The sequence below is a fragment of the Podarcis tiliguerta genome (genome assembly GCF_965153285.1).
Source record: "Podarcis tiliguerta genome assembly, chromosome: 18".
NCBI lineage: Eukaryota > Metazoa > Chordata > Lepidosauria > Squamata > Lacertidae > Podarcis > Podarcis tiliguerta.
This window is the reverse complement of record NC_139551.1, coordinates 1,545,527-1,560,664: the sequence shown is the minus strand read 5'-3', so window position 1 is coordinate 1,560,664 and position 15,138 is coordinate 1,545,527. Positions and strand designations below refer to the sequence as shown.

The window sequence follows — 15,138 nt, the reverse complement described above, 5'->3', positions numbered from 1 at the left end:
GTACATTAACAGTGAGATACAATGAAGTGAGATACAGTGAAATAATTATTAAGCTCCAACTTAAAAGGATTTTTTATTTGTAACAAACTGTATCATGCAAACACATTGGCATTTCGCGATAAGCAAAAGGTCCTTTAGAAACACAATTTACAAAGACTCATAATCTAGTCTCTAGAAACTTGATATAACATGAAATAATATTAGGTGTAAATAATGGGTAGGCAAACTAAGGCCCGGGGGCTGGATGTGGCCCAATCGCCTTCTCAATCCAGTCTGGGAATCAGCGTGTTTTTACATGAGCAGAATGTGTCCTTTTATTTAAAATGCATCTCTTAGTTGTTTGTGGGGCCTGCCTGGTGTTTTTACATGAGTAAAATGTGTACTTTTATTTAAAATGGGTTATTTGTGGGGCATAGGAATCCGTTCATATTTTTTTCCAAAATGTAGTCTGGCACCCCACAAGGTCTTAGGGACAGTGGACCGGCCCCCTGCTGAAAAAGTTTGCTGACCCCTGGATCTACGATGCAAACTACTAATAATTATAAATAGCTTTATTAATATGAAATTCAGTGTTATAAGCTGTACAATGCAATTGTAGTTAATGCAAGCAGGCAGGGCCCATGACTTACATCCTAGGAGCCTACACAACACAAAACACTGTTGCTGTATGTAGGTTTTATTTTATTTGTCTTTTATCTTATATTTTGGAAAAGTACACCCAGTTGTTTTTCCACCCTTTAAACGTCTCCAGGCCAGGCAGAGAGCTCCCTGTTCCCCTTTAAATCGGTTCATGAAGACTAGAACCTTGTGTGCCTGCAGTACATTGTTTATTGCTTTGATTTTATGGATCAGTGGTCTCGTTAGATAGTAAAATTCATGTTAGATTGCTGTTTTAGGGGTTGTTTTTAAAAGTCCGGAACGTTTTGCATTGCTTTCTATGGGAAAGCGCGCCTTGGTTTTGGAACTCTTTGGTTTAGGAATGGAATTAAGTTTGAGAACCAAGGGACCACTATAAATGAAGGGGAAGAAATGGAGGCATTGAGAGATTTCACTTTCTTGGGCGCCATGATCACTGCAGATGGTGACAGCAGCCACGAAATTAAAAGACGCCTGCTTCTTGGGAGAAAAGCAATGACAAACCTAGACAGCACCTTAAAAAGCAGAGACATCACCTTGCCAATAAAAGTCTGTATAGTTCAAGCTATGGTTTTCCCAGGAGTGATGTATGGAAGTGAGAGTTGGACCATCAAGAAGGCTGATCGCCGAAGAATGGATGCTTTTGAATTCTGGTGCTGGAGGAGACTCTTGAGAGTCCCATGGACTGCAAGAAGATCCAACCTCTCCATTCTGAAGGAAATCAGCCCTGAGTGCTCACTGGAAGGACAGATCCTGAAGCTGAGGCTCCAAGACTTTGGCCACCTCATGAGAAGAGAAGACTCCCTGGAGAAGACCCTGATGTTGGGAAAGATGGAGGGCACAAGGAGAAGGGGACGACAGAGGACGAGATGGTGGGACAGTGTTCTCGAAGAGACCAACATGAGTTTGACCCAACTGCGGGAGGCAGTGGAAGACAGGAGGGCCTGGCGTGCTCTGGTCCAGGGGGTCACGAAGAGTCGGAAACGACTAAACAACAACAGCAATGTTGAATATCCTTTTGCCAGGGGTGGACAGAGCAGGGGAGATATGCCTAGAATCGTGGAATCACAGAACGGCAGAGTTGGGAGGCACCCCCAGGGACATCTAGACCGACCCCTTGCAAGGCCCAAGCATGCCATTTTGTTACCAAAAAAAATTAAAATAGGGAGGGAAGAGGAGGAGGCGAGAGAGAAGTGATGTTTTGCATTATATCACAAGAGGAAGTTGCGAGCAGCATGACATAATAACAGGGGTGGGCGTGGCCTGGGGAGGCGTGTGATTGGCAGGAGGTGGGCGGGGCCCCGAGCCCGGGGATTCTCGCCTGCGATTTTTTTTTTCCACGCTTTGCAAGGAAAGTAGGTTAGCAGATCTCTCCGAGCGCGCTTGCAAAGGCGAGGGAGAGAGGACGCGCGCGAGGCAGAGCTCCCGTCCAGCGCATATTATTATTGTTATTATTTATTCCTAATAATTAGCGTATAGCAGAAACAGAAAGCAGGAGGGAGGGAGGAAGAAGGAGCCTCGGCTCTACATCTCTCCATTATTTATTTCTCTTTTCTGCTCCGTCCATCCTCCTGCAAAGAGTTTCGCTTCTGCATCCAATCTCATACATGCGATTTCCAGAAGTGCGCGCATAAAGGGATATCGGCCAACATGCGAGGTAAGGGTTATATTTCGTGGTTTTTTTTAAAGGGGGGGGGAATGGCGAGAGTCTAAATCTCCGCTGGCCCCGATCCGAGCGCTTTTAAACAACCGGAAAACAACAACAACCCCAAACTCTGCTTTTACGCAAGGTTGGAAGCGTGCGTAAATCTCCCCTCGCGCGGACGCTGAACTGCAGCCTGCTCGGAGTAAACCTCTTGAAATCGGTGGGGGGGGGGAGAGGAGGGGAGGATCTGATTTCAGTGGGTCAACTCTTGAGTAGGACTTGGTTGCGTTTGGGTCCAGGGAGGGGAGAAGAAGCTGCGCTCCGAAGTAAATCTCCAAACCGCCCACCCTACCCCCGTTGGAATCAGAAAGGGGTTATTGGAGCCACCTGAGTTTTACTCGAGAGTAGACCTGTTGGAATAAATGGGGCAGCGGGAAAGCTTATTGCAACCCCAAAACTGCGACCCCATGCATGCGCACCTTTAACCTGGGAGTAAGCCCCGCGCCTCTTTGCTTCCGAGTAGACCTGCAGAGGGATGGCACTGTTTACTTGGGAGTAAGTGTGTTTAGAGAAGCTTTACTCTCTCGTGAACGTGCTTAGGCTTTTGCAGTCTGAAAGCTGATGCGGTGGGGTTTACTCGGAAGCAAATACTTCTGTGCGCAGGGAAAGGGACGCGTGTAGGATCGCCGCCTTAGTGGGGGGGGGGTGGTCCGGATTGTGTTCCTGATAATTTCTCCCAACATCGAGCAAACACTGGTTCACTTTGCAGCTGAGCAACTTTACAGTATAGGGCGTAAAAACCCAGCAATAATAATAATATTTATCATATAATAATATTAATTATTATTATTAGGGCTATTAGGGCAAAATAAACTTGCAGGAGACACAAGAGTTGCAATCCGACTCAGAATCCACCCTTTAAAATGAATTTTCAGCCAAGTAAAGTTGCGTCCATTCATTACAATGGGTCTTCTCTGAGTAGGGTTGGGTCAGAGACAGCCTCATATTATTTCCACTCCCCAGCTTGATTTATCCCCTGTTCTTGGTGGCAAAGAATCTGCGTTGAAGATTATTATTACTAAATGCTGCAATTATTATTACTAAATCCTGAGCAACTGTTACTTAAGCAGTGGACACCGGGAGATATATAATTACGTTGGTGAGGCATACAAGATGACAAACATCATCTAAAATTTGTATACACTATGTAGCGTTCCCAGGTTTTTCCTTTTTTAAAAAATTGACCAGACAGAGAAATTCAGAAATCGGGTTGTTCCACCCCAAAAAAGTGCAAAAAAATCTCATTTTGAACTTCACCGATTTGCTTCTTCCTTTCAAAGAGAAAAAAAGTTAATTTAAAAAAATGTTTTATTTTGTTATCAAGAGTTGTTTTTGTTTTTTGCGGTAAGGTTTGGTTGTGTTTTGCGGACTGCAAATCTCTCAGGCTGCCATTCTGAATTATGTTTGCTATGGATCAGGTCCCCAACTCCCCAGGAGCCAGCGTGGCTTACTTCTGAGTAAAACGTCTTTGAGACTTCCCTGCAAATCTCTTGGCCTCTCTATTCCCTTGTATAATTTGATGGCTTCCCCCCCCCCTCGCTAGCAAGGTTTTAGTTGGAGAGCTAGATTAGGTGTGGGGCCCCCCCTTGCTCTGTGGCGAGAATGCACTCTGCACATTCTCAGGGGCACTCTTGCCCTGCCAGAAATCCGGCCTTGACGAAAGGACACCGTTTTTTCCTTTTTAAATATCTGGATTCCCCCAGCACAATATCTGCTGCAAATTGCTTCCCACTGAAAGAGATTGGCCTTAATGTTTTATTTTTTATTAGGTGTTGGTGCCATTTTTAAAAAATATAATGTTTCCAGGCTTAACATGGAAGGAAATATATATTTTGTCCTTGAAAAAAAGGGAGGAGTAGCAGCCACGAGGAAGAGATTCCAGAGGGGGAAAATAGGTGGGCCGAAATAAAATAGGATTTTTAGAAAAATAATCACCCAGTAGACAGTTCCCGTTCCATTTGAGAGCTGCCCACCACTAAGTTAAAAGTTCAATTAATCGTTATTTTTCCATAACGTTAATACTGGGCCTTCAGCGAAGGCTGGGCATTCAGTTTGGGCAGCTGCAGAAGGTTTGTTTGTTTGGAGAAGGTATTGACTTGTAGGACTGTCCTGCTTCGTAAACCTTTTATAGGGAGGGTCTCGGTGAGGAATTAAGTGGCGTGTGTCATTAAGCCCCCCTCTACACTTTTGGCTGGGTCTGCGGACTCTTAAATCTCACGGTTGCGGGTTCGAGATCCGCGCTGGGCCAAAAGATTCCTGCTTGGCGGCGGGTTGGGCTGGATGACCACTGGGGGCCCTATGATTCCAGCATCCTGGATAACCTAGCAAAATACCCAGCGCTGGCCGGTGAATCGCGTCTGGTGAGCTTCCTGGGGAAAATGGGTAGCCAGGGCTATGATAAAGGGTCATAGAAAAAATGGGGCAGCCTAGACCCTACAGCAAAGCCCTTTTTGGGGGGACTGGGCTTCTGTGCCCCACAGTCGGACCCTGGCACCGCTCAGTTCAGACGGAGCTCTCCATATTTGATGCCACACATTCATATTCTTCCTCTCTCCAGATCCCTGCCATCTGTTGACCCAATTTTTTACAGAGTCATGACCTACAGATTGCCCAATATATAGCATATATATATATATCCCCAAAACCTGATTTACAGGATTCAGGGGGGGGGGGGAACAAAACATATTAAGGATGTTACGGGTATCTTGCTGACTCCGTCTCTATCAGACGTGAGTTTCTGTCTGTATTATTTTCTGGGGACAAACAGAGGCCTGGATTTTGCTAATAGGTGCCAAGGCAACCAGGGTCTGTGCCAGCTTTCAAGTTACCCAGAGGAATGTTCCTGTGTGACCTGCAAGGCTTGCGCATTGCTACACCTGCCCGGTCATGTGCTTCGGCATAATTTGCTACCGGCCGCTGTTGTTGTGTTAACAGTCTTGGAAAAAATAAAGAGGAGCAGTTATTTGGGTCAGCCTTCCCTGCCCGGGTTTTAAATTGGCAGTGTGGGCAGTCAGCTGAGCAAGAGACTTGTGAGACCTGGAGGCTTGCACGCTTGTGTGGCAAGAAAAATAATCTCTCTCTCTCTCCTGTTCATCTTTCTCCTTCCCTCCATCGGTCGGGGGACTGCATGGGTTTTACAGTGTGATGGAACAAGGTTTTTGTGACCCCCCCTTAAAGGCATAACACATTCTTATTACAGAACACTTTGTCATGGACTAAGAAGCCATGTCTGTAGCCTTTTTGGGTGCTGAATTTGTGCATATTGTTCACTAGAATGTCTCTATTTTCACCGGAGAAATGTCGGAAGGTATGGAATTATCTGACCCATGAGCTGTCTGAAGGCAATCCTGTATAGGGATGTTTTTTTCCATGTTACATTATGTTTTTATATATGTTGGAAGCCACCCAGAGTGGCATATATATAGCAAAAAAAATATCATTATGGAACGGGACGTCCCCATTTTCACCAGAGAAATGTCGGAAGGTGTGGAATTATCTGACCCATGAGCTGTCTGAAGGCAATCCTGTATAGGGAAGTTTTCCCCCCATGTTTTATTATGCTTTTATATATGTTGGAAGCCACCCAGAGTAGCATATAAATAGCAAAAAATATCATTATGGAACAGGACGTCCCTAGTTTCATCCGAGAAATGTCGGAGGGCACGTTTGGCGCAGGCATGGGGAGATTCACCTCAGCCTTCCCAAAGGAAAAAAAATAAATAAACGGTGTTTTCTGTCCTGCTTTGGTTTTCCTTGGAGCCGCACGGACTCCGCCACGTGTCACGTCGGCCATTTTGCAGCGGCCTCCACCGCCTCTCTCCCCAGCCCTTCCAAAGATGGCCGCAGCGACGCTAACAGGCGGTTGGGGGGGGGTAGGAAGAGAGAATGGTGACCGGAGCGTAAAGATGGGAAGAAGAAGCCCCTTTGCGTTCCGGGGAAACATCTCCCTCGCTTCCGTTCGCCGTCCAGCTTAGGGCTTGCCGGTGCGCGGATAACGCATGAAATTCCCAGCACTGGGATTTGCAGAGAGGATTAGCTGTGGCAGAAACGTGCTCAGCCCTGTCTCATATCCCTGGATCCGAGCATCCAATTTCCGCCTGGTCTCCTTTCGTGCAGTGCTCCTACGTCCCCGGCGCCATTTTGGTTCCATGCGCCACTCACCACGATGGCCAGAACCAGTATGCGCCTCTCCTTTTTCCAGGCGCCATGATAGCTGAGCCCTTTCTGTCGACAGGGAAAAGACAATGCGCTTCTTTGCAGCAATGCGCAAACCTTGGCTTTTCCCTCCGAGCTTGTGGCGTCCGTTTTTCGAAATGCCCCCTTTATTTCTGCAAATATATTAATTGTTTAGCATTTGGTGTTGAGCACGGGAGCAAGGACCTCAAGGCCAAAAGATGCAAGCAGATTGCTTCTGGAGAAGTCTAGTGTCCAGATCAAGGGAAGTCATTTGTTGTTGTTTAGTCGTTTAGTGGTGTCCGCCTCTTCATGACCCCCTGGACCAGAGCACGCCAGGCCCTCCTGTCTTCCACTGCCTCCCACAGTTTGGTCAAACTCATGCTGGTAGCTTTGAGAACGCTGTCCAACCATCTCGTCCTCTGTCGTCCCCTTCTCCTTCTGCCCTCCATCTTTCCCAACATCAGGCTCTTTTCCAGGGAGTCTTCTCTTCTCATGGGGTGGCCAAAGTCTTGGAGCCTCAGCTTCAGGATCTGTCCTTCCAGTGAGCACTCAGGGCTGATTTCCTTCCGAATGGAGAGGTTTGATCTTCTTGCAGTCCATGGGACTCTCAAGAGTCTCCTCTGGCACCAGAATTCAAAAGCATCCATTCTTTGGCGATCAGCCTTCTTGATGGTCCAGCTCTCACTTCCATACATCACTACTGGGAAAACCATAGCTTGAACTATACGGACCTTTGTTGGCAAGGTGAAGTCTCTGCTTTTTAAGACGCTGTCTAGGTTTGTCACTGCTTTTCTCTCAAGAAGCAGGCATCTCTTAATTTCATAGTCCCTCTCTATTCTGCCCTGGTCAGACCACACCTAGGTTACTGTGTCCAGTTCTGGGCACCACAATTTAAGAAGGAGGCTGACAAGCTGGAAGGTGGGCAGAAGAGGACGACTGAGATCGTCAAGGGTCTGGAAACCAAGCCTGATGAGGAACGGTCGAAGGAGCTGGGGATATTTAGCCTGGAAAAGAGGAGATAGAGTTGCCACCTTCAGGGCTGCCACATGGAAGAGGGAGCAAGCTTGTTTTCTCCTGCTCTGGTGGGTAGGACTCGAACTCGTGGCTTCGAGTGACAAGGAGCCCCTTCCAGCGCAACAATCCTATAAATCTACCTTTTTCCCTGAGGGAGATTGGAACTTTCTTTCCAGGGCCATCAGGGCTGGGGAGCCGGGTTCCGTGGGTCCCAACTCCCAGGAAAATGCTAAGGTTGAATTCAGCCAAAGATGGAAGCCTCTTTGAGGCTCAGGGGGACAAATACGACCCCCCCAAAATAAGCCGACCTTATATCTGGTCTTTGGAGTCTACCCATCCTGGCCCCCATCGCTGCTCCAGATGTTTTTGCCTGGATGAGTCCCTGGAGGAGGATAGAGAGGGAGGGAAAGGTCTGCTTAGGAACTTTTACAGGTGTAAAAAGGTAAAGGTAAAGGGACCCCTGACCATTAGGTCCAGTCATGGCCGACTCTGGGGTTGCGGCGCTCATCTCGCTTTACTGGCCGAGGGAGGACTGAGCCGCTTCTGGTGAACCAGAGCAGCGCACGGAAACGCCGTTTACCTTCCCACCAGAGCGGTACCTATTTATCTACTTGCACTGGTGTGCTTTCGAACTGCTAGGTGGGCAGGAGCTGGGACCGAGCAACGGGAGCTCACCCCGTCGCCGGGATTCGAACCGCTGACCTTCTGATCGGCAGGCCCAAGAGGCTCAGTGGTTTAACCCACAGCACCACCCGCATCCCTGATGTAATTTTACAGATGTAAAAATTATCAAATGTTGCCCCTGCTGCCCCTCCCTCGCCTGTGGCCCCCAGGGCGAGGTTGCGATGTGGCTCTCTGCTTAAGGACGCTCCCTGCGCTGCCTTAAGCTGAACATTTTTCAAACGGAGCCTTCAAGCATCTTAGGGCGGCTTTTTGGAAATCTAAGATGCTGCCTCTGCCCATTTCACAGAAGGGAAAACAGGCACAATGCGCAGGGGAAAAGCAACCGCCTCTTGCACAACTTATGCCTGCGCCAAGTGGGGAACCCTCAAGAAGCAGGCAGCCCCCCACCCCAGGGAAAAAAGCCCTCCAGCCCCAAACCAAACCCATAAACCCTTAATTTTTTAAAAAAATGTATTATAACTGGAAGGCCAAAGGCAGGTGTTTGCAAGGGCCACAAGCACCCAATTGGGGAACCCCAATATTTCGCCGTCAACCCTTTGAAGTGAGAAGTTTTGGAGGCAAAAGGTCCCAGGTCTCTATCTATAACGTGCATTGTTTTCCTGTATTTTATTTTATTTTTGAACCCTTGTTTGGATTTCTGGTTTCCCCTTTGTCATTTTTTGCAACTCGGCATTGATCACAGCGGGACCTTGGTACCCGAACGGTTCGGCTCCCTCAACGCCGCAAACCCGGAAGTGAGTGCTCCGGTTTGAGAACGTTTTTCGGAAGCTGGACGTCTGGCGTGGCTTCTGATTGGCTGCAGGAAGCTCCTGCGGCCCAATCGGAAGCTGCACCTTGGTTTCCGAACGGTTCCAGGCAGGCATAGGCAAACTCAGCCCTCCAGATGTTTTGGGACTACAACTCCCATTATCCCTAGCTAAAAGGACCAGTGGTCAGAGATGATGGGAGTTGTAGTCCCAAAAGATCTGGAGCACTGGAGTTTGCCTATGCCTGGTTCCATGAGTCAAATGGACTCCCAGAATGGGTTAAGTTCGAGAAGCAAGGTTCTACTGTACTAGCTATTCTGCGTCAATTGTTTTAATACTTTTGTCGGAAGCTGCCCAGAGTGGCCCGATGTTGTTGTTTTGTCGTTTAGTGGTGTCCGCCACTTCGTGACCCCCTGGACCAGAGCACGCCAGGCCCTCCTGTCTTCCACTGCCTCCCGCAGTTTGGTCAAACTCATGCTGGTAGCTTTGAGAACACTGTCCCACCATCTCGTCCTCCGTCGTCCCCTTCTCCTTGCGCCCTCCATCTTTCCCAGCATCAGGGTCTTTTCCAGGGAGTCTTCTCTTCTCCTGAGGAGGCCAAAGTCTTGGAGCCTCAGCTTCAGGATCTGTCCTTCCAGTGAGCACTCAGGGCTGATTTCCTTCAGAATGGAGAGGTCGGATCTTCTTGCAGTCCATGGGACTCTCAAGAGTCTCCTCCAGCACCAGAATTCAAAAGCATCCATTCTTCGGCGATCAGCCTTTGGCATATAAGTAATTACATCATCATCCTCATCATCATCATTATTATTACTGCATCTCCACGTAGACCTGGGGGGAAAAACCTGCCTGAAACTCCTAAGGGATGCTGCCTGCCAGTGTTGACAATCAGGAGTGGTCCTGAGACCGTGGCTGTATTGCCCTGGCACCCAATTTTGTGGGCCCCCAGCCCCTCCGTGGGGAATTTTGTGGTGCTCGGGTTATAGCTGTCAATGTTTCCCTTTTCTTTAAGGGAAATTCCCTTATTCTGAATAGGATTCCTTGCAAGAAAAGGGGAAAGTTGACAGCTATGGCTCTGGCACACCGGGCCTCAAGGAGACAACACCGGGCCGAGAGCCTCCGTCCTGGTCTAATCCTTTATTTTTCCGCCCTGGGATTATAAAGTGGACTTCCAGGAATACGATGGAGACTGGTCTGGTCTGTTCCTCCTCTGGAAAAAGTGCCGGGTTTCTGTATTTGCCCGCCGTCTCCGTTTTTGCGGTGCAGGAAAAATTCCAGTCGGAAACCCAAACTTCTGGTGCAAACGTCTTTGCCGCTTCCCTCGCCCTGAACACCAGAAACCGTCTGCTTCCGTTCCTTCCTTGCTTTTGCAAGGACCTGCGATTCTCTAAATCGACTTCGCTCGAGGCCTCGGTTCTCTGCAGAGGCAAGCGTGGCAGAAGTATTCTTATTAAGAGCTGCTCCAGTGACCTAGATCTGTCATTGCAGCGGGGCATGCGTGTTTATGTACGAGGGTGTGTGTGTAGCGGCGAGGGGGGCAGAGGGGGAATTGGAAACCCGGAAAAAGAAAATCTGGAGAGAGCAAGAATCAGGAAAGACAGAGCTTGCAAGTCTCTTAAACACCAGAGTTTTCCCAAAAAATAAAGTTTCCTCCCTGTGATATGCATCATCTCTCGTCGCCTCAAACCACTGCCAGATTTACATAGAAGCTAAACAAGCTATAGTTTAGGGCTCGGAAGGGGAAGAAATGGAGGAAGTGAGAGATTTTACCTCCTTGGGCTCCATGATCACGGCAGATGGTGACAGCAGTCACGAAATTTAAAGACGCCTGCTTCTTGGGAGAAAAGCAATGACAAACCTAGACAGCGTCTTAAAAAGCAGAGACATCACCTTGCCAACAAAGGTCCGTATAGTTAAATCTATGGTTTTCCCTGTCGTGATATATGGAAGTGAGAGCTGGACCATCAAGAAGGCTGATCGCTGAAGAATGGATGCTTTTGAATTATGGTGCTGGAGGAGATTCTTGAGAGTCCTGTGGACTGCAAGAAGATCAAATGTATCCATTATTAAGGAAATCAACCCTGAGTGCTCACTGGAAGGACAGAACCTGAAGCTGAGGCTCCAAGACTTTGGCTACCTCAGGAGAAGAGAAGACTCCCTGGAAAAGACCCTGATGTTGGGAAAGATGGAGGGCACAAGGAGAAGGGGACGACGGAGGACGAGATGGTGGGACAGTGTTCTCGAAGCCACCAGCATGAGTTTGACCAGGAGGCAATGGAAGACAGGAGGGCCTGGCGTGCTCTGGTCCAGGGGGTCACGAAGAGGCGGACACAACTAAACGACTAAACAACAACAACAACAAACAAGCTATAGATTAGGGCCCCACTCCCTAAAATATCCCTGGTTTGCTCCTTTCTCTATATAGGGTGCCTACATTCTGCTATTTATAATTATTAGTAGCTTCATATATATATATATACCCCTATTATTATTTCATGTTATAGCAAGTTTCTAGAGACTAGATTATGAGTCTTTGTAAACTGTGTTTCTAAAGGAACTTTTGTTATTGCCAAATGCCAGTGTGTTTGCATTATTAAGTTTGTCATGAGTGAAAAAATCATTTTAAGTTGGAGCTTAAGAATTATTTCACTGTGAATATACTTCTTCTTAATTGTATATTTCACTTCAGCAATTACCTTGATAAAATACATGTTTTGAATATTGAACTGGATGGACAGTGGCCTTACTAAATACAGTGGTGCCTTGGTTCTCAAACTCAATCCGTTCCGGAAGTCCGTTCCAAAACCAAAGCGTTCCAAAACCAAGGCGCGCTTTCCCATAGAAAGGCATGCAAAACGGATTAATATGTTCCAGGCTTTTAAAAACAACCCCTAAAACAGCAATTGAACGTGGATTTTACTATCTAACGAAACCGTCGATCCATAAAACGAAAGCGATAAACAATGTACTGCAGTCACACAATCGATCCATCAGTAGCTGGAATGGTCGTGAAAAGGAAACGATAAAGAGCTGCCAAAGCAAAAAAGGCAAAATAAATAGCAAAAACAGACAGACCTCAGCGGAACACTCAAAACGGAGCATGTTCCACTTCCAAAAAAAGTTCGCAAACTGTAACGCTTACTTCCGGGTTTGCAGGGTTTGGGTACCAAGTTGTTTGAGTACCAAGGCATTTGAGAACCAAGATGCCACTGTAACGTATCACGGTCATCAATAGCTGGTGGAGTTTTGGGTTTGGGGAGGGTTTTTCCCGAGGCAGCGTTGCGTAGTGGCTAGAGCGCTCGACGACGCTTCTTTATCTGGGTCCAGCCTATCTGATAAGGTTGTTGTGAAAACGACACAGATCAGCTTAGGGAATCGGGGCGCTCTGTGCCATCGCCCCCAGTTCCTCGGAGGAAGAAGAGCGAGAGAAACGATTTGCAAGGAAATCCGGACGGGCGAGGCTTTCTGCAGATCCCGCGCAGGAGCCGGGAATTCTGCAGCTTGCACAAATCATGCAAATTCTTACGCAAGGGCAGCCGAAACAATCTCTGGGAATGGGGCAACGGCGATACGAAGAAAGCTTGCACCATTGGGAAGTTTATTAAATGAGGCCTGACACGGAGAAAGGTTTTTCTCCTCGTCTCATAACCCCAAGAAATCTTGGATGTCCGTGCTGGAAAATTCCGGGCGGATAAAAGGAAGGACTCGTCCATCCTTGAGCTGTGGAACTCCCTGCTACTTGAGGCCACCAAACTAGGCGGCTTTCGCAGAGAACTGGGTGAAGGGAAGGGACCCAGGGATAATCTAGTCCAACCCCACTGCAGTGCAGGGATCTTTTGCCCAATGAGGGGGTCGGACCCACAACCTTGAGATGGAGAATCTCGTTTTTCTACTGACTGAGCTATCTCTGAGGTCTGCGGAGGAGAAGGCTGTTAACAGCCTCTGGGCTGATCCTGGCTTGAGAGCAGTACATGTGAAAAGGATCTAGGAGTCTTGGTTGACCACAAACTTGACATGAGCCAACAGTGTGACGCGGCAGCTAAAAAAGCCAATGCAATTCTGGGCTGCATCAATAGGAGTATAGCATCTAGATCAAGGGAAGAAATAGTGCCACTGTATTCTGCTCTGGTCAGACCTCACCTGGAGTACTGTGTCCAGTTCTGGGCACCACAGTTCAAGAAGGACACTGACAAACTAGAACGTGTACAGAGGAGGGCAACCAAAATGGTCAAAGGCCTGGAAACGATGCCTTATGAGGAACTGCTAAGGGAGCTGGGCATGTTTAGCCTGGAGAAGAGGAGGTTAAGGGGTGATATGATAGCCATCTTCAAATATATAAAAGGATGTCACATAGAGGAGGGAGAAAGGTGGTTTTCTGCTGCTCCAGAGAAGCGGACACGGAGCAATGGATCCAAACTACAAGAAAGAAGATTCCACCTAAACATTAGGAAGAACTTCCTGACAGTAAGAGCTGTTTGACAGTGGAATTTGCTGCCAAGGAGTGTGGTGGAGTCTCCTTCTTTGGAGGTCTTTAAGCAGAGGCTTGACAACCATATGTCAGGAGTGCTCTGATGGTGTTTCCTGCTTGGCAGGGGGTTGGACTCGATGGCCCTTGTGGTCTCTTCCAACTCTATGATTCTATGATTCTATGATCCATGAGGCTCTTATCTTATTCCGTGATACGATGTCAATATGTTGGGGACACTCGATGCTTTGCCACCCGACACTTAGACATCACAGCTTTGGGAATCTCCGCTTCAAAACCAAGTTTCTAGTCCCTATGGCAGAAACAGGACATTTGCGATGCTTGAGGTCTAGAAACAGGATTCAAAAGGAAAGTTAAATCGCGTCGTTCCCAGTCTGAACCAAGGCACACTTTTCAGGAAGAGAAAAGGGGCGAGAGAAGCTATGAGGCTTTCGGGATTTCTGTACACGGGTGGGATTTCCTAGATGCAGTAATTCGGTTTATTCCTGCAGCAGGCGCAGGTGTGATCCTGTGGGATTACGGCCTCCAACGTCCCTCCCATCTCTCAAAGCGGCCCTTCTCTGCCTCTACCCCCTTTCCCCCGCTTCCTCCTCCTTATATAACAGATCTTAAGTCCACGCCTTTGTGCCCAGGTTCAGAGAGTTCTGTCTTCTCCTCCCTTCCATTTCCTCGTCCCCATCCTCCTTCTGCTGAAACTCCTAACCCTGGTTTGTTTCTCCCAACCCCGGTTTGTCTCTCCCCTAACCCCGGTTCGTCTGTTTCTTAACCCCAGTTTGTCTCTCCCCTAACCCCGGTTCGTCTCTCTCCTAACCCCAGTTCATCTCTCCCCGAACCCCGGTTTGTCTCTCTCCTAGCCCCAGTTCGTCTCTCCCCTAACCCTGGTCCGTCTCTCCCCCAACCCTGGTTCATCTCTCTCCTAACCCCAGTTCGTCTCTCTCCTAACTCCAGTTCATCCCTCTCCTAACCCCGGTTCATCTCTCTCCCAACCCCGGTTCATCTCTCCCCTAACCCCGGTTCGTCTCTCCCCTAACCCCAGTTTGTCTCTCTCCTAACCCCGGTTCATCTCTCTCCCAACCCTGGTTCATCTCTCTCCTAACCCCAGTTCATCTCTCCCCTAACCCCAGTTCATCTCTCCCCTAACCCCGGTTCGTCTCTCTCCTAACCCCAGTTCGACTCTCTCTTAACCCCGGTTCATCTCTCCCCTAACCCTGGTTCGTCTCTCTCTCAACCCTGGTTCATCTCTCCCCTAACCCCGGTTCGTCTCGAACCTCAGCCTGTGCGTCTTGCTTCTCCGCCCCTAACCTCAGCCAACCCTAGCATTCTGCGATTACTTCGGAGGAATCTGTTTTGCCTGACCTTGGGCCCACAAGCACCGCTTTGATGGTACCCGCCGGAAGGGGGCGTGGCCCCTTGTGGGTGGGGCTTTGCTGTGGCGTGGGTGTGGCTACAGAGAAGCACCGTCATCCTCAGGAAACAACAGGGCTCTGAGTCGTTCTTCCGCCCCAGCTGCGCCGCCGCTCCTCCTCCCTCCTCCTCGGCCCGCCCCTTGACTCTCGCCTTCCCGGATCCCCACTGGTTTCCCCCTTCGGGGGAGTAAGCAGGGGTCCGAATCCTAATTGGAGCTTGCTGGTGTTGCCCTCATTCTGCAGCATCGACCGCATCCTCTGCAAAGCATCGTGGGCCGGCGACCTCAT

General features: G+C 48.6%; 1 protein-coding gene across 2 annotated transcripts in view; it reads left to right on the top strand.

Moving 5' to 3' along the window:
- The first annotated feature begins 1,991 nt into the window (after positions 1-1,991).
- LOC310668423 (nuclear receptor ROR-beta-like) overlaps positions 1,992-15,138 on the top strand; it is a 36,261-nt gene continuing 23,114 nt past the window's right edge. For both annotated transcript variants that reach the window (XM_083421719.1, XM_083421720.1), the window contains exon 1: positions 1,992-2,293. In XM_083421719.1, coding sequence (XP_083277845.1) covers positions 2,287-2,293 — 7 coding nt within the window. In that variant the 5' untranslated portion in view covers positions 1,992-2,286. The remainder of the gene's footprint in view (positions 2,294-15,138) is intronic.